Genomic DNA, 24,811 nt, shown 5'->3' with positions numbered 1-24,811 from the left:
CTGCTTTGCTAGGTTTATTGATTGGTTCTAGATTTTTGAATGGGTCAACGAGTTTATAATATGTGGGTTCAAAAAATATTTTTAATATTTTAAAGTCTTCCATTTCTCCTTAACGAGGTTTCTGAAAGAAAAGAAAAAAAAGTAAGAAATGTTAGAAACAACACTTTTTTTCAATAGTAGCCAATGTTTTGGACTAACACTTTATTTTATACTATTAGGATTTAAGGGATTTAAAGTTTAATATTTAGGGTTTAAAAGTTTAGGGTTTAGGGTTTAGCCAACACCTTATTCTTTGGATATTGCGTTTAAAAATACGTTTGTTGGCTAAGTATTGACCCAAAATGATAAATTTTGTTGGTCTCAGCATTGCTAAAAGACAAATTATCCTATTTATTTTGACATGTGTAACTTATCAGGACCTTGTATTGTCCTTAAAATGATACTATACTTAAATTGGAATTGGCCTTGTGTGTCAAACTTAGTCACGAAGCCTTCTATTTGGTTTTGAACAACTGACCAGAAATCTGCCAATTTTACATTGGCAGTATGGCTACACTATATAGTTTGCTTATTATACATAACCGAATAATAACAAATTAGTAGTCGGACATAGTTGAGGTATGGCCTATGATTTTATATGGATTTCCCTTCCAACCATCTGCTGTAAAAATCCAGTGCCTCGCGTGGCTTGTATTCAGGGACTGTGTGTCCAGCTCCCTGTTCCATGTCAGTTAGGACCGATCCCAAATTAGTCACAATGATAACTATGGTGACTTAAAATACGAGTAAATGTCCTTTCCAGTTCTAGGCTATTTGTCCTACGACAAATCGATCCTCTACAATTCGAAAATTCCTAATTAGTTTCCAACCATCCAAGTAATTGGTCTAAGCGGTCTTCGGCATATCAATAGGTCACTGTTTACAAGGGTCGTTTAGACTAGTTATTTACATGGTCGGGGATCGATTAGAGATTTTCGAATTGTAGAGGGTTGCTTTGTCTTTGGACAAATGGTGAGGCGCCAAAAGAGCTTTTACTACTTTAAGATATGATATTTAAGTTGAAAATTAATGTTAGTGTGGTGTGTTTTATGAGGTACCTTGACAGTGAGGAAGATGAGGTTGTGATTGTATGCTTGCAAGTATCTGCAACAAATGAAGTGATCTTTATTGTATATTTGTGTAAATTTTGATATATAAGTTTGAGTGGGAACGTGATTAGAAAATTGATCAAGTAGCTAGCTATAAAGAAAGGTACCCAGCAACTTGGTCATTAGAGGTCCATGGCCTCCATTCATCTATGATCTTATATCCAAGAGATCGTGTCCATGCCTCAGTTCCAGTAAATGGCACACACATATCATGGTCACCACTGTCATCAATATCATCATTCAATAAGGAATACTAATTACGGGATTCATATATTGGTTTAACAAAAATATTCGGGGATACCTGAAAATTAGTGCTCGATAGCCCATGATCGTTAGTTTCTTGTGGTATGGAATCATGCTTCCAGCATCGTGATTGTAATATATCCTTCCAGTGCATAATTCCCACGGACCCGAAACACTTTCCTGTGATTAAAATTCATCATTGTTTTAACTTTTAAGTCAGTCTTAAACATAACAAGAATAAGAACAAATTTTATTTAAAGGTTTCCAAGAGTTTGGATAGATCAAAGAGAAGATATGTAAATGTTCAACATAATGTCTCTCCATTTTTGCAAACAACAAAATTCTGGTTCTTCACATCTTCCCAACGATAATAATTTAGATTTGATATTAATGTAATGTAAATGTAAAGATGTTTTATCTGAATATTCAATCCTGTATTTTTTTTATACTGTGTTTAAACTGGAATCCAAGACTTTTTTTAATTAGAGTGTAAGGTATTATAACTGATCCTATTATTATTATTATTATTTAATAAATAAAAAGGTATCCTAAATTAATATTCGTAAAAGTAATTGCTTTTTATATTCACTGTTTGAATGGTGATCATAAAATAAATAAACTTGTTACTTACTGGTTTAGCATGAATGGCTTGTCTGACTTCTTGGTTATTCAGCCATGAAGTTGCTACCTCATCACTCTGCTCTTTGCCAAATCAAACATACGTGATCAAATGCTAATTATTACTTTCCAAGTTTGCTCATCATGCCATTACTTTGTCATGCTCATGCATTCAAATAAGACCGACACAAATTAGGCACACCATGTAAATATAGGATTTTTTTTTAAATAAATAAATTAAATTCATTATTCAGTGATATATATTTTAAAATTATTTATATTTTTGTGTATCGTTATTTATCTGAAATACATGTTTAAACAAGATAATAAAAAACCTCGTTTATACTGCAAATAAAATATATGTAAATATGATTTTTGCATATATTTCTTTTACAATATAAAAGAGATTATAGTATAATTTAGATTTTTTTTTACGATTTGGACTGTATTACTTTGATTTTTATCTTTTAATCTAATTCAATCTAACTCAAAAGATTGTGATTTAATTATGTGGCATTTATTTGTGTTTATTTTTAAATTTTAATCTTATTCAAACTATTATAATTTATATCCCATCCAAATTTTATAATCCTTTCAAATCAAATTATAATGAAAAAATTTCATTCTCCTCCTTTGAGAGATGTTAAAATAATATTTTTTTCTTTTCTATTTGTAAAATATACATTCTCCTTTCTTATAACTTTTAAAACATCTCCTCTTTAATGCATTTCAAATTTTTTGCGTTAACTTTATTCATTTTTTAAGAAAAAATAAATTGTATTTTATAAAAAAATCCTTTAGCAAAAATTTTATTTTTTTAATTAAATTTTACTTACCAAAATATCCTATAATAAATTATTTTTTATTGATTAAAGAGAAAATTTCACCCTCCTTTCTTAAGAGATGCTGAAATGACATTCTTTTTCCCCTCTATTTGTAAAATGTATATTCTCTTCTTTTATAACCTTTAGAAAACCTAATCTTTAATCTATTTTACATTTTTTGTGTTAACTAATGTTAACTTTATCCATTTTTCAAGAAAAATAAATTATTATTTTACAAAAATATCCTTTAGTAAGAATTTTTTTGTCATTAAATTTTACTTACCAAAAAACTCTTTAATAAATTATTTTTTTATTGATTAAATTGTATTTTTACTAAAATATTTTTTTAAAAAAATTAATAATTAAATTTCTTTTTTCTAAGATACCCTTCAGTACCAAAATTTTCGTTAACAATTATTTTTATATTTTACTATTAATTTTTCAATCTCAATATATATTATTTTAATATTAAATAAAAAAATCTTACCACTATTCATATGTATAATAATTAATATATATTAATATCAGAAAATAATCTTACCAAGATTTTTTTATTTAATGTTCAAATAATAATATTGATATCAAAAAATTAATAGTAAAATATAACTATAATTGTTTATAAAAATTTTGGTAAAATCATAATTTAATAATTAAGAAAAAATTATTGAAATGTATCTTAGAAAAAAAAATTTAATTATTAATTTTTTTAAAAATATTTTGGTAAAAATAAAATTTAATCAATAAAAAAATAATTTATTAAAAGGTATTTTGGTAAACAAAATTTAATAACAAAAAATTAAAATTTTTGTTAAAGGGTTTTTTTTATAAAAAAACAAATTTATTTTTTTTTAAAAATGGATAAAGTTAACACAAAAAATTTAAAAATAATTAAAGAGGAGGTTTTTTAAAAATTAAAAAGGAGAAAAATATATATTTTACAAATAGAGGAGAGAAACATGTCATTTTAGCATTTCTCATAGAAGGAAGTGAAATTTTCTCAATTATAATTTATATCTAATTTGAATTTTTAATTTAAAAAAATTTGTAATTTAAATTATTTCCTATCTTTAAAATCTAAATTAGATATAATTTAGTTTTTCAAAAATATAATAATTAAAAATTTAATTTATAAAATTATAAACAAGATAAAATATAAACCGATTGAATTTAAATCACAATATTTTGAATCATATTGGATTATAAAATAAATTCAAATTAATATCATACAATCACAATCATTTGAGTAAAATTGGATCAAATTGAAAAATAAAAATCAAACTATTATAATCCAAGTAGTAACAATTTATATTTATTTTACGTTCTAAATCAAATCAAATCATAATGCACACCTTCTTTTTACTTGTTCAAGGATTTTATTTCCTTGTTACTGAAAATGAGATAGATACACATTAAATAATAAATGTATTATCTCATTTATACTACTACTGTAAATGAAATATATGTATATCTATTGTATTTATAATGATAATGAGATAAGTAATAAAATTAAAAAATATAAATATTTTTAAAAAAAAAGTACATGTATAAATAAATAATAAATTCTATTTATTCATTTATTAAAAAAATCTGTAAATATAAACATATGCAATGAACAGGATTGAATTGATTAATATTATTATTAGAAGTGATTACTTACGACACAAGGAATGTGGCCATCTTCAGCCAACTGGGGCCACAATGTAACTGGGCCATCTTTGACTGTGGCTTTAAGGGGCCATGCCCTACCAAACATCCTCTTCCTCACAGGGTGTGGCTTCTCACTTTTCCCTAATTGCTTGAAACTCGTTGGCAAACTCACATTCCCTGTTGAACCATGATAGCATGGCTCTAGTATGTTGTACACATTAAGATCTTCAATGGCCTGGGACATATATATTCATAGCGCACAGATTAGTCATTCTCCAATGATTCCTAATGATATATTAACACATGAATTTAATTTGAATATACTCTTGTATATTAGAAATATTACTTGCACACAAAAAATGAGTTATTAAATTAGCTATCATATATTTGTATATAATACCTGTGTTGTCAATTCATTTTTAATATATATATATTATATTGGTAACTAATTGTTTGTATATACGTAGTATCACTGTATAAACAGTCATTTAAGAGGAGGGTTGTAATTATAAAAATAATTAGGACATTCAATTAAAGCACTACAAATGGATAATGGTGGTGAATACCTTTCGAATTCTTTTAAACAATTTTTGGTCAATGAAGGCATTGGACACCGACTTACATGTCTACAAACCCCTCAGCAAAATGGTTTTGCTGAAAGAAAACAGACACATTGTTAAAACTGGTTTGAGTCTTTTAGCTACTGCTCATCTTCCTCTACATTTTTGGGATAAGTCTTTTTCTACTTCTATTTATTTGATTAACCGAATGCCTACATCAATTCTTAATAATTTATCTCCTCTTGAATTTTTGTTTGGAACTATAGATGATTATAGTTTTATGAAGATATTTGGTTGTTTATGCTATTCGAATTTAAGAACTTATAATAAAAATAAACTAGAATTTAGATCACATCCATAATTTTTATTGGTTATTCAATGAACAAAAAGTGTATAAATATCTTATTAAAGAAGATAGAATTATAATATCAAGAGATGTAATTTTTGATGAATCATAAATTTTTGCACCAACATTTTATACATCACACAATAATTTTGGTATATAATCTATATCAAATAATGAAATGTCACCCAGAATTTTTACCATTCTCCCCTCTTCCCTTAAGCCTACACAATCTATTTCACTTCCCTTGGAGGCTGCTTCTGTGTTTATTGAAGCAGGTACAATAGTTGCTAGACTACAACCTTTAACCTCAGATCAGAACACTACACACCATCATAGCACAGCTAGTACCATTCCTCCCTTAGGTATCCAAATTGAACTTCAGGGTGATTCTACTTCCTCTCTACCCACATCACACAAAGGTAATTCTCATCATATGGTTACTAGATCAAAAACAGGTAAGCTCAAACCTAAAATTTATCAGGTTAGTTACTTATCACCTAAGCTATCTCAATCTGATGTTCTTAAAAATGCAAAGACTGCACTACAATCTTTAGTTTGGAGAGAAGCTGTGTTAACTGAATATAAGGCTTTGTTACATCATAATACATGCATACTAGTTGAATTACCAAAGAATGAAAAACTTATGACATGTAGAAGGGTGTTTGCTGTTAAGAAAAACTCAAAAGGGGAAGTAATTAGGCATAAAGCTAGGCTAGTAGTTAAAGGATATCTTCAAACAGCAGGAATAGATTTTGATCAAGTCTTCTCTCCTATCATTAAGACAGTAACCATTAGGATAATAATATCAAAGGGATGGAGAATTAAGCAATATGATTTTCATAATGCTTTTCTCAATGGACACTCCAACCACAAGGTTTTGAACACTCCAATCTTGATGACACATCATCTTAAGCAGTTTTTAGGGTTCTTTTTTTAATAATTTTAATCAAATTTCTTATATTTTCTAGTAGAATTTCATAACTAATCAAATATTTGAAGTTGTATTAGTATTATTATGTTTTTAGGTATTTTTGTCTTAAAATAATAAAAAAATAAAGTCTTTTTAACAAGAAAATACAAAACCAGTTCAAAAACGGTCCAACCATACACAAAAGGAAGAAAACCCGACGCCCAAGCCTTCAAGCAAGGACGCCCGGCGGCTGCTCCACAAGCCCGACGTCCTCCCATCTCCTTACACACTTCCGGCAGAAGACTCCACAAGCCCGTCGTCCCTCCTTGCCTCCAAGCCTAAGCCCGGCGTGCAATCGTCCCTAGAGGTGCAATTGGGCTTACATCCAAAGTTGAAGACCTTAAGCCCAGCGTGCAATATTCTTCAATTCACAGGATGCAACAATTAAGGCCTAAGTCCAATTATACAAATCATAAAAAATCTTAATCTCATCCGAAGATTCAAGATTTAAGAAATTAGTTATCATTAATTCTTCTAGAAATATAAAGATTTGGTTGTTAGAATTTGTTTCTAGATTAGATTTGAATTACTGTTTTGATTTGAATTTGAAGTAGAAAGTTAACTATTTTATCTTTCCAAAAGATAAAGATTAGGGTTAGTTTTGAATTTGAATTTTAGATAGAATTTAGGATATAAATATGTGAACCTTGATCACAGAGATCAATCATCCATCGGAGGATCACTTTCTCATAATTAGAATTAGTTTCTTTTCTATCATGAGTTACTAAACCTCTTCGTTGAAAGTTAAGAGCTCTGTTTGGTTTTAGGATTGATAATGTAAGTATTTTCTTTATTTTAATTCATGTTTTTTTTTTTTTTACTTTTTCAAAATTGAGTTTTGTTCTTCACTAATAAGGGTTAGAACTATTGAAAAATATTCTATATCAGTCTTGGATTCTGATTTTATATTTGAAAAAATTAATGTTAGAATTAACTTAAAACTCATCTCATAATCTTCACGTATCTAGATCTAGTTCAAATATGTGACATATATAATTCAGCTAGTGATAGTTCTTGAAGATTGTGTGGCTTAAGAATCGAAACTATTCTTCACCTCTTCTCTCGATTAGTTGACCAAGAAATTGGTGATTAATTGGGTTTAGAGAAATTAAATCACTAAGGGATTGTGGTTTAGTTATAAATGATTTGTTGTGAAAAGATTTTTGCATGAATTAAATAAGAAAGCAAAAGCATCATTCTTTCAAGAATCAAACATCTCCAAAGCTTTCAACGCTCTTATCTATTGATTTTTTTTTCTCAAATTCAATCATTATCCCAATTCTCTTCCTTTGTTTCTTCTATTCTTTAGGATCCACAATCCAATTTCTAAGGTTTGATTGATTTAATTATATATTTAATTAGACGTTGCTTGCCTTAATTCACTAATCTTCGCGAGAACGATATCCTCTCACCGTTGTATTACTTGAATGATTTGGTGCACTTGCTGACATCCATGAGCTTTAATTTTCGCTCATCAAATTTTTGACATTGTTGCCGAAAATTAATTGATCGAGATTGACAACATACGTCCAGTTAAATCGCTAAGTTAGATCTAATTTAATTTAATTTAATTTAATTTAATTTAATTTAATTTTCTTTATTTTGTTTAAATTCTTCTTTTCTTCGTTTTTCTCTTCTTTATTCTTCTTTATTCTATAAGGTGCATTTGATTTTTCTTTGTTTCTGTATCCAAAGAACAATATAGTCGAATGTTTTGGAGGAATGTGAGGCAATTAATATAAAGGGTGCATATCTCAGTACATCAGAAGAAACCATAAAGAATGACTTGTCTAATCCATTAAGCCAACAAGTCCGTAATAAAAGGGCTCTAACTAATTCCCAACCTCTAACCTAAAAGACTCAACATCAAGTTAATAACATTAAAGAAATGTTTGTTGAAAGACAACCCAACTGTGATTAGTTTTTCTTTTCTTTTCTTGGTTTTCATTTACATTCTTCTTCTTTCTTTCTTCTGCATGCATCATGTTATAAAAAAAGGAGTCTTTTTCTTTTCTTTTTCATTTAAACATCATATAGTTGCATTTTTCTTCTTTTTGTTTTTCTATATTTTTTCTATTCTCCTTTTTTTAGTTTATGTTGTTTTTAAAAAATTTTCAAATATATATATATATATATATATATATATATTAGATTCTGGTCTCTACTCATAATTTTTTTTATTGATTTTAATTTTTAAAATTAATTTTCAAAAAATTTTGCTTTATAACTATTATCATTGTTTATTTTTTAAAAGACCACTCTGCATGCATGCATATCACCCTTCTCAATATCATTCTCTATTATCATACTTCACATACAAACACACAGATTCCACATTTACTTTATATTCACGTTTATCTTCTCTTCTTTTCTACCCACCTTTCACATCACAACATATTTCACCTTCTCCTCACTTATATGCCCACACTTAGAGACTTGACCAAACTCTAAGTTTGGTATTGAAAATGGTTAGAAAAATTTATTTTGCATCTATTGAGGTATTTTTTCAGGAACTAATAGGCCTCTATTCAAGAAGAGGACAAGTAAACATGTAGTAAATTTGAATTATATTTCTCTGATAGTTAGTTAGATATTTCTATTCTTTCTTTTATGCATTTCAAATTAATTTTCAAAAAAAAAAAAACATCCAGGGATGTTTTAATTGAAAAATTAGTTTTTAAAATTTGAGCATGCATTATTCATTTTTCTCTTTTTCTTTCCTTTTATTTTCTTTTTACATCATCTTCTCTTTAAGATTTCTATCCCTGTTTTCCTTTTCTTTTCTTTATTGTTGCATCAAAATTTTTTTTTGCTTGTTTCTCTAGCGATCAATTTGTAAGAAGGATATCTTAATGAAAAAATTGAATAATAAATTCAAAACAAAAGTGGTGGTGCATAAAATATGTGGTTATATTTGAGAAATTTAATAAGATAATTGAATCTTGGGGAAATGAAAAGACAAGCTACAAAAACAGAAACTCAAAGAAGTATTATGAAAATTCAACCATCAATTCCTTGGAGCAGTGAAAACAGAAAAACAGTCAAAAGCCTCAAAGATCTTTTCCAAAATTAAAAGTCATATATGACCAAAGAAATTCTCATAATATAATGAGGATCTAAGTTTTTGGAAATTCTCAAATCTTAAGTATGCAAGATTCATCAAAGATAAGAGAAGCCGAATGAAACCACAAGGATTATCATAAATCCCACTTTTGTTTTTAAAATTAATTTTACTCTTCAAATCTTTTCACTTAAGATAAACTCTATTTACTTTTTCTTTTGTTTGAGAATAAGCAAAGTTTTAAGTTTGGTGTTGTGATGACATGACATCTTAAGCAATTTTTAGGGTTCTTTTTAAATTGTTTTCTTAGGTTCTCTTAGAATTTTAATCAAAATTTTCATATTTTCTAGTGAAATTTCATAACTAATCAAATATTTGGAATTATGTTAGTATTATTGTGTTTTCAGATGCTTTTGTTTCAAAATAATAAAAAATTAAAGCCTTTTTAGCAAGAAAATACCAAACCAATTCAAGAACGGTCCAACTAGGTCTAAAAGGAAGAGAACCGGACACCCAAGCCTTCAAGCAAGGACGCCCGACAGCTGCTACACAAGCCCCGCATCCTCCCATCCTTGCACACATGCTCGGTGGAAGACTCCACAAGCTCAGCGTCCTTCCTTGCCTCCAAGCCCAAGCCCAACATGCAATTGTGCCTGGAGGTGCAATTGGGATTACGCCTAAAGTAGAAAACCCGGCGTACAACACTCCGCAAATCCCAGGATGCAACAATTAAGGCCAAAGTCCAATTACACAAATCATAAGAAATCTTAACCTCATCCGAAGATTCAAGATTCAAGAGATTAGTTATCATTAATTTCTTCTAAAAATATAAAGATTTTGTTGTTAGGATTTGTTTCTAGATTAGATTTGAATTGCTGTTTTCAGTTGAATTTGAAGTAAAAAGTTAGCTATCTTATCTTTCCGAAGGATAAAGATTAGGGTTAGTTTTGAATTTGAATTTTAGATAGAACTTAGGATATACATAAGTGAACCTTGTTCACATAGATTAATCATCAACTAGAGGATCACTCTCTCATAATTAGGATTAGTTTCTTTTATATCGTGAGTCCCTAAACCTCCCCGTTGAAGGTTAGAGGCTCTGTTTGGGTTTAAGATTGATAATGTAAGAGTTTTCTTTATTTTAATTCATACTTCTTTACTTTTTCAAGATTGAGTTTTGTTCTTTATCAATAAGGGTTAGAACTATTGGAAAATATTCTATATATGTCTTAGATTCTGATTTTATATTTGAGAAAATTAATTTCAAAATTAACTTAAAACTCATCTCATAATCTTCACTTATCTATATCTAGTTCGAATACGTGACATATAATTTGGCTAGTGATAGTTCTTGAAGATTGTGTGGCCTAAGAATCGAAACTGCTCTTTACCTCTTTTCTCAATTAGTTGACTAAGGGATTGACGATTAATTGGGTTTAGAGAAATTAAATCACCAACGGATTGAGATTTAGTTATAAATGATTTGATATGAAAAGATTTTTCCATGAATTAAATAAGAAAGTACAAGCATTGTTCTTCCAAATCAAACATCTCCGGAGTCTTCAATGCTCTCATCTATTGATTTTCTCTCAAATTCAAGCATTCTCTCAATTCTCTTATTCTGTTTCTTCTTTTCTTCAAGATTCACAATCAAATTTCTAAGGTTTGGTCGATCTAATTAGATATTTAATTAGAGTTTCTTGCCTTAATCCGTTAATCCTTGTAGAAATGGTATCAACTTACTGTGGTATTACTTTAACGATCTGATGCACTTACCGACATCCATGAGCTTTAATTTTTACTCATCAAATCCTCATTTAGTTTGCAAATTAAATAAGGCTATTTATGGATTAAAACAAGCTCTTCGAGCTTGGTACTTAACTACCACTGTAGCTTTAAAAACCATATGTTTCAATAACACTACATCTTATCCATCTCTATTCACTAGACATATTGCTCATTCTGTTATGTATATTTTAATCTATGTTGATGATATGCTGGTTACTGATAGTGATGAGAACGAAATGCATTCTATTCTTACAAAACTACATTCTAGTTTTTTACTTAAAGACCTTGGTGACTTCAATTACTTCTTAGGTATTGAAGCTGTTAAACATTCTGATAATCTTACTATGTTAAATCAGACTATATATACATTTGAATTATTATTGAGAGCTGGTATGCAAGACTCTAGACCTATGAATACTCCAATGATATCTTCTTCTTGATTAACAGCTCAATCAGGTGCTCCCTTTGAGGATCCAACCCTGTTTAGAAGCATTCTTGGGGGTCTCCAATATGCTACTATAACTAGACCTAACATTATTTTTTCAATCAATAAAGTAAACCAATTTATGGCCAAACCTTGTCAAGATCACTGGTGTGCAGTTAGGAGTGGCAATACTACCCGAACCCATGGGTAACAACCCCACTTTACCCGTTCGAGGCGGGTAATTATCCGCTCCCGCACGGGGACGGGTTCTTGGGCGGGGCGGGACGGAGTCAGATTTAGGTTAAACAGCCCCTACCCGTCCCGATATATATAATATATATCAATATATATACTTTTTAATATATAATATATGTAATATATATAAAATAATTAGTAAAATGATTAATAATATTGTATCATACTTAAATTTTTACTTTAATTTATGTTGTGTATATAATGAAGGTTATATAAATTTTAAAATTTAATTTAATTTATTAAATTTTAATAATTATAGGAGCAGGGCGGGTTAGGTTTAACTTTTACTACCCGTGGGTAGAAGCAAAACGGGTTTGATAGGGTTATTGTAGGGCAAGGCGGGGTCGGGTAGGGCAAAAATCCGTCCCTACCCGCCCTATTTCTACCTTTATGTGCAGTCAAGAAAATTTTAAGATATCTTGCTGGCACTAGTGATCTAGCTTTGCATTTTTATAAGTCAATTGATTTGAGAATTACTACTTTTTCAAATTTCTGATAAGGCTTTGGTCCTTGATGATAGGGGGTCTACAACAGGTTATTGCATCTAGTATGGTCTTAATCTAGTTTCATGAAAATGTACTAAGCAAGATTAAGTGAGTAGAAGTTCTACAGAAGTTGAGTTTAGAGCACTAGCAACATCTTTTGCAGAATTAACTTGGGTTCAAAATATACTCCTTGAAATGCAGCAGTCCTGTCTCACCTCACCAAGTGTTTTCTGTGACAATATGTCATCAGTATTGCTTTCATACAATCCTATTATATATTAGCAAACAAAGTACTTTGAGATGGACTTATATTTTGTTAGAGAACGTGTAATGAAGGGTCTAATCTCAGTCACTCATGTACCCCCCAATGAACAAGTAGCTAACATCTTTACTAAACCATTATTCACTATGCTGTTTGACAAATTCAAGAGCAAACTCAGATTACACAATAAATCACCATGAGTTTGTGGTGGATATAAAGGGTATATTAGTCAATTATTCCTAGTTAGTAAATATCTCTAAATAAATTTCTGTAAGTAACTAATAGTTTAGTACTTTTTTTAGTTATCTTGGAGTGCTATGTTTAGTATAAATAGTGATAGTATAGCTAACAATAGTGTGGTTGGCATAGTATGTGAGAAGATCCCAGAAGATCATAAGAAGAATCCAGAAGACCATCAAGCTCTAGAGGAGCCGAGGTGAGTCAGCAGAGGAGTTAGTTACAAGTGGGTTAGCACACTTCTACTCTCATTCATTTTTCGTTCTCTTTTTCTCCTAGTTTCTTTCTTCTTCTTTAATTTGAACCTAGATCTAATACCTTTCATGGTATCAGAGCTTTGGTTCAATCACAGCAATGACAAATCCAGGTTCTGCAGCTCAAATGCAATCAAGCTTCATGTCTACTCCAATCTCAATGAAACCTGACAATGAGAATTATCTACAATGGAAGGATCAAGCTGAAGGAACCATTAAAGGCAATGATATGCTGAATCATCTTACCAGTGAAAAATTTTTGAAAAAATACCTTACAATAGCAGATGCAACTACAAGATCAATAAATCTTGAGTACAAGGCGTGGAAAAAGCAAGATGCATTGTTGAAATCATGGCTCCTTGCATCTATGTCAAAACCATTCACCATAAGGATGGTTGGATGTGTGTTTACTCATGAAGTATGGTAGAGACTTGAGAATCATTTCACGTCACAGATAAAGGCTAAGGTGATGCAATTGAGAAATAGATTGAGCAGTATTCAAATTGGATCCTTCGTAAGTGTCTGTTTACTTGCAATCAAGAGTACGATAGATGTGCTAGCGTCAGTGGAAGAACCTGTTCGTGAAAGCGATCATGTAAACACTATTTCTTCATGAATTAATTGAATAATATGCTTCTCTGATTACGTCTCTGATGACACGACCTCGGAGTATCAGTGTTGGTAAGCTAGAAGCAGTTTTAATGGCACATGAAAGTATGTTAGAAAGATTTAGAAAATCGGATCAGTTTATTCAAGCAAATATAGCACAGCATGCACAAGGAAATTTTAGAGGAGGTTATCACAATAGAGGAGGAAGAATAGGACGTGCTGGAAGAACTCAGCCAAGCTATGACAGATCTGCAATGTTTGACAACAGATCTAGTATTGAAGGCACTGATAGAGAAAATTTTGGTGAAGGCTCTGGTAGAGGAGGCTTCAATGCAAGAAGAGGCAATTTCAGTGCAAGTAGAGGTAACTTTCATGAGGATAATAACTTTAGTAGAGGCAGAGATGTTGTTGACTCTCGATTTCAATTCAGAGGAAGAGGAAATGGATCACGTGAGAGGATTCAGTGTCAGGTCTATGGAAAATATGGCCACAGTGATCTAAACTACTGGCATAGATTTGATGACAATTTTAGAAGTGCTAAGAGCAATAGTTACAACAATTACCACAACAACAGCAATAATCGTAGAGCTGTGCCGCAAGTAAGTGCGAATCTGAATAATGTGATTACTACATTAGCAACACTTGATGATCCTAGTTGGTATCCAGATAGTGGTGCAACACATCACATGACATCAAACTTTTAGAATCTCTTGGAATAGCAAGAGTATGGAGGCTCAGAGAAAGTCATAGTCGGTGATGGTTCAGGTGTGCTTATTCATCATGTAGGAAAATCTGTTTTAAAATCTAATTTGAGTGCTCAAACTTTCTTGCTAAGCAAACTGTTACATGTTCCTAATATCACTAAGAATCTCTTAAGTGTGTTGTGATAATGGAGTTTATTTTGAATTTCATGCTGATAGCTGCTATGTGAAATCACAGGAAAACAGTGATTTACTCAACCAAGAAAAATTGGAAAATGGCCTTTATATGTTTCTCAATGTGTCAACTACTCACAAAAATTCTCAATCATTGATTTCAGTAGTTATTGCAGATAAGTTCTTGTTGTGGCATGCAAGACTAGGACATGTCAATAATTATGTAATAGCTATTGTTCTTAGGAGTTGTAATGTTCCTTTTGTTGTAAATAAGACAGTGTGTGATGCTTGCTGTATTGGCAAATCACATCAACTGCCATTTGCTAGTTCTAAGTCAGTATATAAAGAACCTTTAGAGCTTTTTATTCATATATATGGGGCCCAGCTCCTATCCCTGATAGTTGTGGTAATAGGTACTTTGTTAATTTCATTGATGCTTGTACCATGTATACATGGTTGTACTTAATTCGAGCCCAAAGTCAACTCAAATAAGTTTTTAACACTTTCTTGCTATGGTTGAATTGCAATTCAATAAAAAGCTGAAAGGTTTCCAAAGTGATAATGCTACTGAATATTTGTCTTTATCTAGAGATCTACAGGCTAAGGGTATTATTCACAGGTTTTCGTGTCCTCATGTGCATCAGCAGAATGGAAATGCTGAGCGGAAGCATAGGCAGGTTGTTGAAATGGGCCTAACCTTGGTAGCTGCAGCAGGTATGCCCATCCAATTTTGAGGAGAGGCATTCGCTTCATCTACAAGAATCATTAAATATCTTCCAACGCTAACTCTACAACATTGTTCTCCTCATCAGAAGGCTTTTGGCACAAAGCCTCAGTATGATAGTTTGTGTGAGTTTGGGTGTTTATGTTTTCCATACCTGAGGGCTTATAACAAACACAAGTTGGATTTTTGCTCAGCTCCTTGTTTGTTTTTTTGCTACAAGTCTCAACATAAAGGCTACAACTGTCTTACCACGGTTGGTATGGTTGTCATCAGTAGACATGTGATTTTTAGAAACTATTTTTCCCTTCAAAGATAGTAGTTCTCCCTTTGCCAAGTTGTAGGTTCCTAATTCTACTTCAGAGGCAGCACCTACAATGCCAACAATTCCACATGTTCCAAAGAGTCCCAATTCATCATGCTCACACCTCTACACTACCTTCTTCTATTCCAGTGGATCCTCCTAGCTCCTCACCTTCTTCTCATTCCTCTCATCCTTCTCCTTTACACTTAGTGTCTTCCACTTTTGTCCCTATTCCTATGTCCAACTTTGAAATTATCCTACCAGCTGTTGATACTCAGTGTGCTCAATCCCATAACTCTTACCCAATGGTGACTCGTGCCAAAGCTGGCATTCACAAACCTCTAGCTCTTCATGCCAAACTTGAACCTCAAACTGTTAGATAGGCCCTCAGCAATCCTAAGTAGAAGGCAGCTATGGATGCTGAGTACAGTATGCTTATGCTGAATAATACCTAGAAACTAGTGACACTACTAGAGGGCAGGGAGGCTATTGACAGCAAGTGGGTCTTTTGTGCCAAGTTCAATTCAGATGGCTCCTTGCAAAAGTATAAAGCAAGGCCTGTTGCTCAGGGTTTTGCTCAGCGGCCTGGATTTGACTTTACTAAAACCTTCTGTCCGGTGGTTAAGCCAACTTCCATTCGGGTTGTTTTAACTTTAGCACTTGCCAATGCTTGGCCCATATGGCAACTTGATGTGAACAATGTGTTTCTACACGGTGATCTCAAAGAAGATCTTTATATGCAGCAGCCTCCGGGGTATACTCAGGGTGATGAAACTATGCTTTGTAAGCTAACCAAGGCCCTTTATGGCCTCAAACAAGCTCCTCGAGCTTGGTACCGTAAGCTGGCAGGTGGTCTCAGGGAGCTCGGTTTTGTAGCCACCAAATCTGATGTCTTTGTGTTCATCGATTTCTCAAATGGGGTTGATTATTTATTCTTGTCTATGTTAATGATATTATTGTAACTGGTGAAAGTGCTAGTGTCATTACGTATGTGATTCAAAAATTAAACATGCATTTTTTTTAAGGATCTTGGTGAGCTGCAGTACTTTTTTGGGCTACAGGTCACAAGAACAAGAACGGGTGGCTTATTGCTGTCTCAACAAAAGTGCATTGGAGATGTGATGAAAAAGGCTGGTATGGAGGGATGCAAACCATGCCAAACCCCTTTGCCTTCCACCATGAAGTTTACGGTAATTAGTGGTGCTTTATTTGTGGATCCCAGGCTCTAGCACTCTATTGTGGGGAGTCTGCAATATATAGCTATCACTAGACCTGAATTGGCATACAGTATCACCAAGGTTTCTCAGTATATGAAAAATCCGTTAGAAGCTCATTGGCTGGTTGTAAAATGTATTTTGAGGTACCTGGCTAGTACTCTTACTTCAACCCATCTCTAGAGATTGTTGCTTACTATTATTTGGACTGGGGAGGTGATCCCAACGATCGAAAGTCTCAGGGGGGATATTGTGTTTTTCTTGGGAAGAATCTCGTCTCCTGGTCGTTCAAAAAGCAATTTGCCGTCGCTCGCTCTAGTACCAAGACAGAGTATCGGAGCATGGCTGACCTTGTTGCAAAGCTCATTTTGGTCAAGAATTTGATTGGTGAGCTCAGGTTTCCTCTTGCTACTCCTCTTCTGATCTATTGCGACAATTTAAATGATGTGCTGCTTGTTGCCAACTCGATTCTGCACTCCAAATCGAAATATTTTGAGATGGACATGCACTTTGTTCGTGATTTGGTCACAGCTGGGTTTGTTCGGGTTAGTCATATTTTAGAAAAGGTGCAAGCTGTCGATATTCTTACTAAGCCTCTTCTTTCTGATTCTTTCTTGCACTTTAGGGACAAGCTGCAAGGTGCAAACTCTTTCCACCTTGAGTTTGAGGGAGAATGATAGTGTAGCTAGTAATAATGTGGTTGGCATAGTATGTGAGAAGAGTTCAGAAGATTATCAGAAGAATTCAGAAGACCATCAAGTTCTAGAAGAACTAAGCTGAGTCAGTAGATGAGTTAGTTGCAAGTGCGTTAGCACACTTCTATTAGTGATTCTGTTAGAGAGTGTGATATGGCATGTTAGTAAGGTCTATAAATAGCATAAGGGAGACTCATGCAGTGTGTGATTTTGATAGTAATAAATACAATGCTTTTATATCTTTCTTTTTACTCTCGTTTATTTTTCGTTCTCTTCTTCTCCTAGTTCTTTTCTTCTTCTTTAATTTGAACTTAGACCTGATATCTTTTAAATAGCTCTCATTTCTATTATGTAAATATACATTTTAAATATACAAAAGTTACTTTATTCTTTTTTATTTTTAGAATTATTCTTCTTTATAAATTTTATAATAATTATATAATAATATAAAATATTATACTGTTAGTATATCAAAATTAAATTCATCCATGATTGGAAGTCCTTCATAGTAAGTATTATTTCTGTTCTGATTAAACTCATTATTAATATATATACATCTTTTGTTTATTTATTTTTAGTATAATTTTTATGCATTGACTCATCATTGTCATATGATAATGTATTATTAGTGTTGCATAAGCAAAGGGCAATTAAATTTTATATCTGATATCTAAAGAAAAAAAAAATATATCATTTTTATTTATGTGGCAATATATAATTAGAAATTAGTGTAAATTTTTTGGTACTAACACTGCATAACAAAAAATTTCTTTACTTTCATTCTTTTTATTTATTTAAATATTCAACAATGCTAGAGAACCAACTCTATATAAGTCAAGAATCAGCCAACTGATAACCGGATGTTGCTATTAATAGGCACACGGATGTTTTTTTTTCTTATAAATTGGATGGTTTTGGATATGATTTCTATGTTTCATGTGTTACGCATTAATAAAATATAATTAATTATATGGAATCAACTAATGAATGATCAAAGCATCTTTTCCGTGATTCTCTCCTAATACTAACGTGGTCAACAATAATTTAACAAACAAATTAAATTATAAATTAATAAAACTAATTATAATTAATTATGTTGTTCCATTCTTGACTGATTATTAGTTGGTTCCATACAAGGTAGTTAAAATCGCGACTCTACTCGTAAAATCGCACGATTCTGCGATTTTGTTTCTCCCTATCGTCTCGTTTATGCTTTTCGTCTTTCAAGAAGCAGCTCCGTGCTGAATCCCCGAGGAAACACGTTTAAACGCTGGAATCGCGAGTTTCTGGCGAGGTTGCGTTCCAGTTTTAAGAAGGATCCAGAAATGGTTTTCTTAGCCCAAATTGCAACCAATTCAAACCCTAGAGCCCAATCTGAAGTGAAGAAGGTAAATGTCCCTACAAATTCTTCTTAAACCGTTTACCCTAGCAATTTTTCCTCAATCTATGACTGTCTTTTCAGTTTTCACCTCATTCAATTTATCACTTTCCCTCCCTCTAAACTCTGAACTCCCTTTGAATTCTGAAATCACCAAATCGGAGAAGAAAAGTTGTGTTACCGCGACCCATATGGCTTGTCGCGGTGCCCCTGTGAGTGTATCTCTGCCTTTCTGGCTCTTTCTGAGTGCAACTGTGACTGCATCGGAAGGTTGCTGACTTTGTGTTGCTGATGCTTTGTGTCGCTGACTGCCGGTATTCATGGTTGGTTGTTGCTGCCTACTGCGCTCTTCGCCTCCCCTGTTTAGTGAATTTAGGTAAGCCTTAAATCTGGTTTGCCTCCCCTGTTCAGTGATTGTTCATTTTAGTGGTTTGTGTTCACAAGTCACAATAAAGCTGTTCTTCATTTCTTTGCAGGTTGAATTTTTTTTGTTGAATTTTATTTAGCTGAAAACTTGAATTGTTAATTTATTATTATGGCATTGGATATAGTTTGCTCACTATTACTACAACAGAAAAGGAACAATTTCAGCCAAAGATTTCGCACTTTCCTTGGTTGTAGCTGTTGATATCAATCATATAAAAAAACTGTTGGATAGGGTGGAGGAAATGAACGATGATTCGCATCTCAGAAACATAAAAATCACATTTCAAGAGTTTGAAGTCTTTGCAAAATTGCGCAAGCAGTTGGAATTCTTCTCCCTAGCCATATTCAGCTATGAAAAAATCAGTGGAGAGTTGACAAAATCTGATTTTCAAAAAGCAGCATCACAGGTATGTGGCATCACTATTACAGATGCAGTTGCTGACATAATTTTTCATGTTTTTTATGCTAACCGGGATGGAAACTTAAGTGCTGATGAGTTTATTAAAGTTATACAAAGAAGAGAAAGCATTGCAGCACGTGAAGGCATGGGGAGCTTGTTATCTTGCTTTTGGAACTGTGCAACAAAGCATTCATCAACTAAGATTCAAAGTTAATGATGAATTAATCTAATTAAGCATTGCAATGAACTCAACCATATGAAGCAACACAGGATGAAGATTCATCATTCATTACCTTAGCAAGGAAAACTTGCCATAAACACTATCACCATCACATGATTTTGCTGTGTACTTAGAGATGTACAGTGTTCAATTTTTACTTTTTGTTCAAGATCTTTCCTTTTCTGAGAATTTGTCCTCATATCATCATTTTTGTACATACTGATAAACCAGCTACTATTAAATATTATTGCTTCTCAAAAAAAAAAATAAAAAACTAAATACTTATGCTACAAAGTGAAGGGATACTGTGTAAAGGATAATTGAAAATTTTATATTATGGTGTAATGCACAAGATAATTAGTTATTCATTGTAGTAGTTTAGTTGCTTTATTTATTACTTAACTTTATTTCATGTTTTATAAATCTGTGAGTTGTGAATTGTGAATTTGTGTTTTAATTTGTGATTGAGTTTTGTTATGAATTATGACTTTTGACTTGTAAATTTGTGTTATCAAATTTTTTATAATTTTTAATTTTATATTTTACGAGTCACGTTTACGTTCCGTCTTACGATTCAACGACTTACGATTTTGAACTAACTTTTCGAGTCGAGGTAAAAACTACGAGTTCACTACCTTGGTTCCATATACTTTTTCTTAAATATTTAATGAAAGATATTTGGAAAGCCATGCGATGCATGCTGCGATTCATCTTACCCTGTCAACTTTTAGGTAACTCTTTGAGCACATATCATTTTCGTTATCATTTCCTTTGCAATAAGCTTTTACTTCCTGCAATCAAGTAATAAAATACGCAAATTATTATGAACTTAAATTGAACTTAGGAAAAAAAAAATACAAAACTAAAGTATGACTTTTTTATTTAATTTTTGTAATATTTCGTAGTGTCTTTTATTTATGTCAAAATTATTCCCGAACATTATTACTCTATCTAAAATATTAGAAAAATAATTAAAAACATTTAAAAATAATTTTGACAAAAATAAAAAATATTAGAGATAAAAAATATAACTTATCCAAAAAAATAAAAAAGAAAATCCGAATTGTCTAATATTACAACCTCGTAGATACTGTCGGATATGAGGCCCATCCCATGCACAAATGGGATAAAAGCGTTGCCATCGAAGGTGTTGTCCGTGACACCATTTCCAATCATATAACCCTAAACACACCAAAGAACAAAGTGTTAGGTTTAAATTTCTATCATTAGTTAACAATATTTTGCCAATTAATTTAATTTTGATATATTGATATTATAAAACGTTTTGTATAGTTGTCTAATAACATCTCTTTCTTTGCTAATGCAGTGAAATATAACTGGATACACAGTGCATTGAAATTGAAGTAATAATTTAATTTAATTTAATCAAATCAAATTTCATAGCTTCTTTACGTACCTTGAAATTGATCACGGGCTTAATACCACCCTTGATTCCTGGAATAATAGCAGTACATGTAAATAATTTATGTTATAATTTCATCTAAGGAAATATTTTCTATCTTATATGAACAAACAATCTTGAATTGTCTGAATAAATTATAGTGCAAGTTGGAAAAAAGAAATCAAAATTCTACAGACGTGTGTGTATGTGTGATACCTTTGATCACTTCATAAGCCAACGTGGGAACATATATTCCAGCATAAGACTCCCCGGAAATATAAAATGGATTTTCAAGAAATTCAGGGAATTCCTCAAACCACTGCCAAGAAATCATGATACATATAATTAATAGGAACTCATCATGGATTAATTTGATCTTATTATTGTTAGAATTTTAACAATAAAATATTTATTTTGTGTATTGTGAACAGACTTTATATATTATTGTTCCTATAAGCGGAATTACCTTTAGGAGAAAAGCATGAGTATCAGATGCAGTTTGTAAGTCCCCAGTGTTGTATTTGCTGGAATTCTTGGAGTAAGAGAGACCCACCCCAGCAGGTGAATCCAAATAAATAATACTGGAAACCTGAAATAACGTTTTATTAATTATTTTAATTCAAGAGCAATCTTATTCATTTTAAATTTCATGCAAATTAAAATTCATCAAAAATTAATATTTTCTTCATTTTTATTCCATATACCCTACGTTAATAAGGAAAAGGTAGGTTATTAATTAAATAATTGAGAGAATGTCTAACACATGCAATGTTTTCTATAAGGGGAATGCTAGGGGGACAATGACTTTGTTGAACAATATGAACAACCACCAATCAAATAAAAACACACTACACCTCCAAATTAACTCTCTAAATTTTAATATTAAAATAACCATCCGTACACTAGTAAAATGAACATCCAATATATCTATTGTTTACATTGTTTAATATTTTCATTGTTCACCGATACTTTTCCTTTCTATAAATTAAATATTCCCCCGTCATTGTGCTAATCACAGATGATATACAGATATAGTATTAGTATACAAATCTAAACAATTCTTTTTTTTTTTTTTTTGGTGTAATATATAGAACAATTCTATATATGTAAGACAAAACAGTGATGAGCTCCACTTGTCAGTAAAGTCCATTTGCATATTGGAGTGTTGGACCCACCATTTTTATATAAATCCTCTAAATCTTCCAAAATATAACAATCCTATATAACATGCAGCACTTTTCATTAATTTGTACACAACGACATAATCTTCAAATCACATGGAATTCAATACCTAAAAACACATAAAATTCAGACAGATCTTGATGTAATCTAAAAAACAACAAAATTAAAACATACAAAAATGATAATAAAATTCAACTCCTAACCTTAGACCAGCTGTATGGATTGATATGCAAGGTGGGAAGATTCCCTTCTGTTTTTGAAGCCTCAAAGTTGAATGGCCCTGCATGCATGATTTCATATATCACATATACATCATCACAAAGTTTTATTATATATCATGAAGCACAGACCCTCGTTGAATGGTCGTGTCACGTGTTGACTATATTTCAAACACGATATTCATTAAAAATTATTTGATATATGTATTTTTTTTGTTCAACCGTATGTGTCTTAATAATAAAAAATAAAAAATTTTTTAAACACATTTAAATATCATCACGTATTAGTATATTTAAGGTTATTCTTAATTTGTATTCTTGAAATGAGTTTAGAAATAATATATATTATTATTCATTAAAATAAAAAAATAAATATTTTATGTAATTAAAAATACAACAAAAATAGTTAAAAAAATTAATTTATATTTTAATATCAATAAAATATTAAAATATTATTATAATTTATCTAAAAAATACTTGATATTATATATATTATATTGTGGCTCGATATCTTCTAAAAATTTAAAACTTATGTGTCTATGTGTTCCGTACGTGTATCGTATTGTATTCTGGTTTCTATCAGCGTCTGTGTATCATATATATATTAATAGTATGATATCGAATACTACAGTCTCAAAAATTTGATGTGCACACCAAAAATCAGTTATTAATAAATAAATAATTATATATTTATGTATAAATATATATTGTTTAATTTATTTTTAATGTGTATTTTATATTTAATAGCTAGTTTTTGGTATACATATATAAACTCATGTTTTATTTATCATAAGATAAAATATAAATGTACATATATAGTAGATAACATATATCGATGCGACATAACATCTAGACATACATGACATTTTTTTTGTAACCCTATCAATAATAATTGTATGTTTTCATTGTTCATAATAAGTTGATATAGATAGCACCTGTCATGAAAACGAATAAGAATATGAGACTATAACACATGGATAAGGAAATATAACCAACAATAAGAAATGTGTGGTTAGACTTGGATTGGCTACAATAATACCCATGACCATTTCTGAAACTTATTTTAAATGAGTGCGAGTGTGAGACATTTATTAAACACTAAGAATGGTACGTATATATTATTATACAGCATAATATTTAGCAGCTTAATTAATTATTAAGTAGTTAATTAATAATTATAATTACCATGCTCATAAACGAAGCCATCGAAGCTAGAACAACCTGGTCCACCATTCAACCATAGAACAACTGGATCCTTTGCTGGATTTCTTTCGGAACTTACAAAGTAGTAGAACAGGTTCTTCCCACTCTCAACATTTCCATCAACAGTTATATATCTAAACTCCATATAATAATAATAATAATAATAAGATATATTCAAAGTAATTAATAATTGTGGAATCAAAATCATATATAATATCTTATAAATTCAATGATAGTGGATGGAATATGTCTAAATAAAAGGTGCAACATTACAGGCGTCAATTAGGATAAATTTCATCATAATCATGAAAATAAATAAATAATAATGTGTGTATATACCCGGAATAATGCTTGGATGGGAAAGAAGTTTTGAAGCCAGGGAGTTGTGTGATAAGAGAGGATGGAGGGGCAGCTTCAATAGAGATCCAAGGAGCAAAAGCAATGCAAAGTGATGATAAAGCTACGCAAAGTACCAAGTTGTGTTGCTCTATCATCCTCATCATCATTCTCTCCTCTTAATTATACTTTTAATTTTGTCTCCTTTTTGGGTGAGACGATAAAATATATACTATAGTTGATCCAGGATGGAGCAATGAAATGTGTTGAAGATGTGGAAGAACCTAATAAGATTTCATAGTTATTAAATAGTTGTAGTAGTCAAGCATCTGTTTATTAATATATATATAGCAGTCACTAGTCAAGTATTTAATTGATTAATACTAGTTGAAAAAGAGATCGATGAATAGAGGATTGAATTGTATCGTTGAATATAATCAATAAGGACAAATTGCAAGATAAATCTTAAATTAGTTTTTGAAGTTACACTCAAGTTTTAATCTGTC

At 31.2% G+C, this 24,811-nt stretch overlaps 1 protein-coding gene across 1 annotated transcript; it reads right to left on the bottom strand.

The window, feature by feature from the left end:
- Positions 1 to 331: 331 nt before the first annotated feature.
- On the bottom strand, positions 332 to 24,599 carry LOC130947847 (serine carboxypeptidase-like 20). The gene is made up of 14 exons (XM_057876564.1): positions 24,309 to 24,599; positions 23,952 to 24,103; positions 22,752 to 22,828; positions 21,833 to 21,955; positions 21,583 to 21,685; positions 21,382 to 21,419; positions 21,045 to 21,146; positions 20,681 to 20,755; positions 4,491 to 4,715; positions 2,023 to 2,088; positions 1,450 to 1,571; positions 1,256 to 1,369; positions 1,098 to 1,143; positions 332 to 717 (listed from the first exon to the last, which is right to left on the bottom strand). Exons 1-14 carry the CDS (start codon positions 24,473 to 24,475, stop codon positions 634 to 636), a joined length of 1,494 nt encoding a protein of 497 aa, XP_057732547.1. The 5' UTR covers positions 24,476 to 24,599; the 3' UTR covers positions 332 to 633.
- Between the last annotated feature and the right edge of the window lie 212 nt (positions 24,600 to 24,811).

The sequence above is a fragment of the Arachis stenosperma genome, chromosome 9, assembly GCF_014773155.1.
Source record: "Arachis stenosperma cultivar V10309 chromosome 9, arast.V10309.gnm1.PFL2, whole genome shotgun sequence".
Taxonomy (NCBI): domain Eukaryota; kingdom Viridiplantae; phylum Streptophyta; class Magnoliopsida; order Fabales; family Fabaceae; genus Arachis; species Arachis stenosperma.
The sequence above is the reverse complement of the archived record's forward strand: the minus strand, read 5'-3'. Positions and strand labels throughout refer to the sequence as shown.

Excerpts from the sequence above, each read along its gene's own strand:
- LOC130947847 (XM_057876564.1), bottom strand. The coding sequence starts at position 24,475 with ATGATGATGAGGATGATAGAGCAACACAACTTGGTACTTTGCGTAGCT. Across the intron at positions 22,829-23,951 it reads TGGCTTCGTTTATGAGCATG|GGCCATTCAACTTTGAGGCT; the intron begins GTAATTATAATT and ends TCATGCATGCAG. Across the intron at positions 21,956-22,751 it reads ATCCATACAGCTGGTCTAAG|GTTTCCAGTATTATTTATTT; the intron begins GTTAGGAGTTGA and ends ACGTTATTTCAG.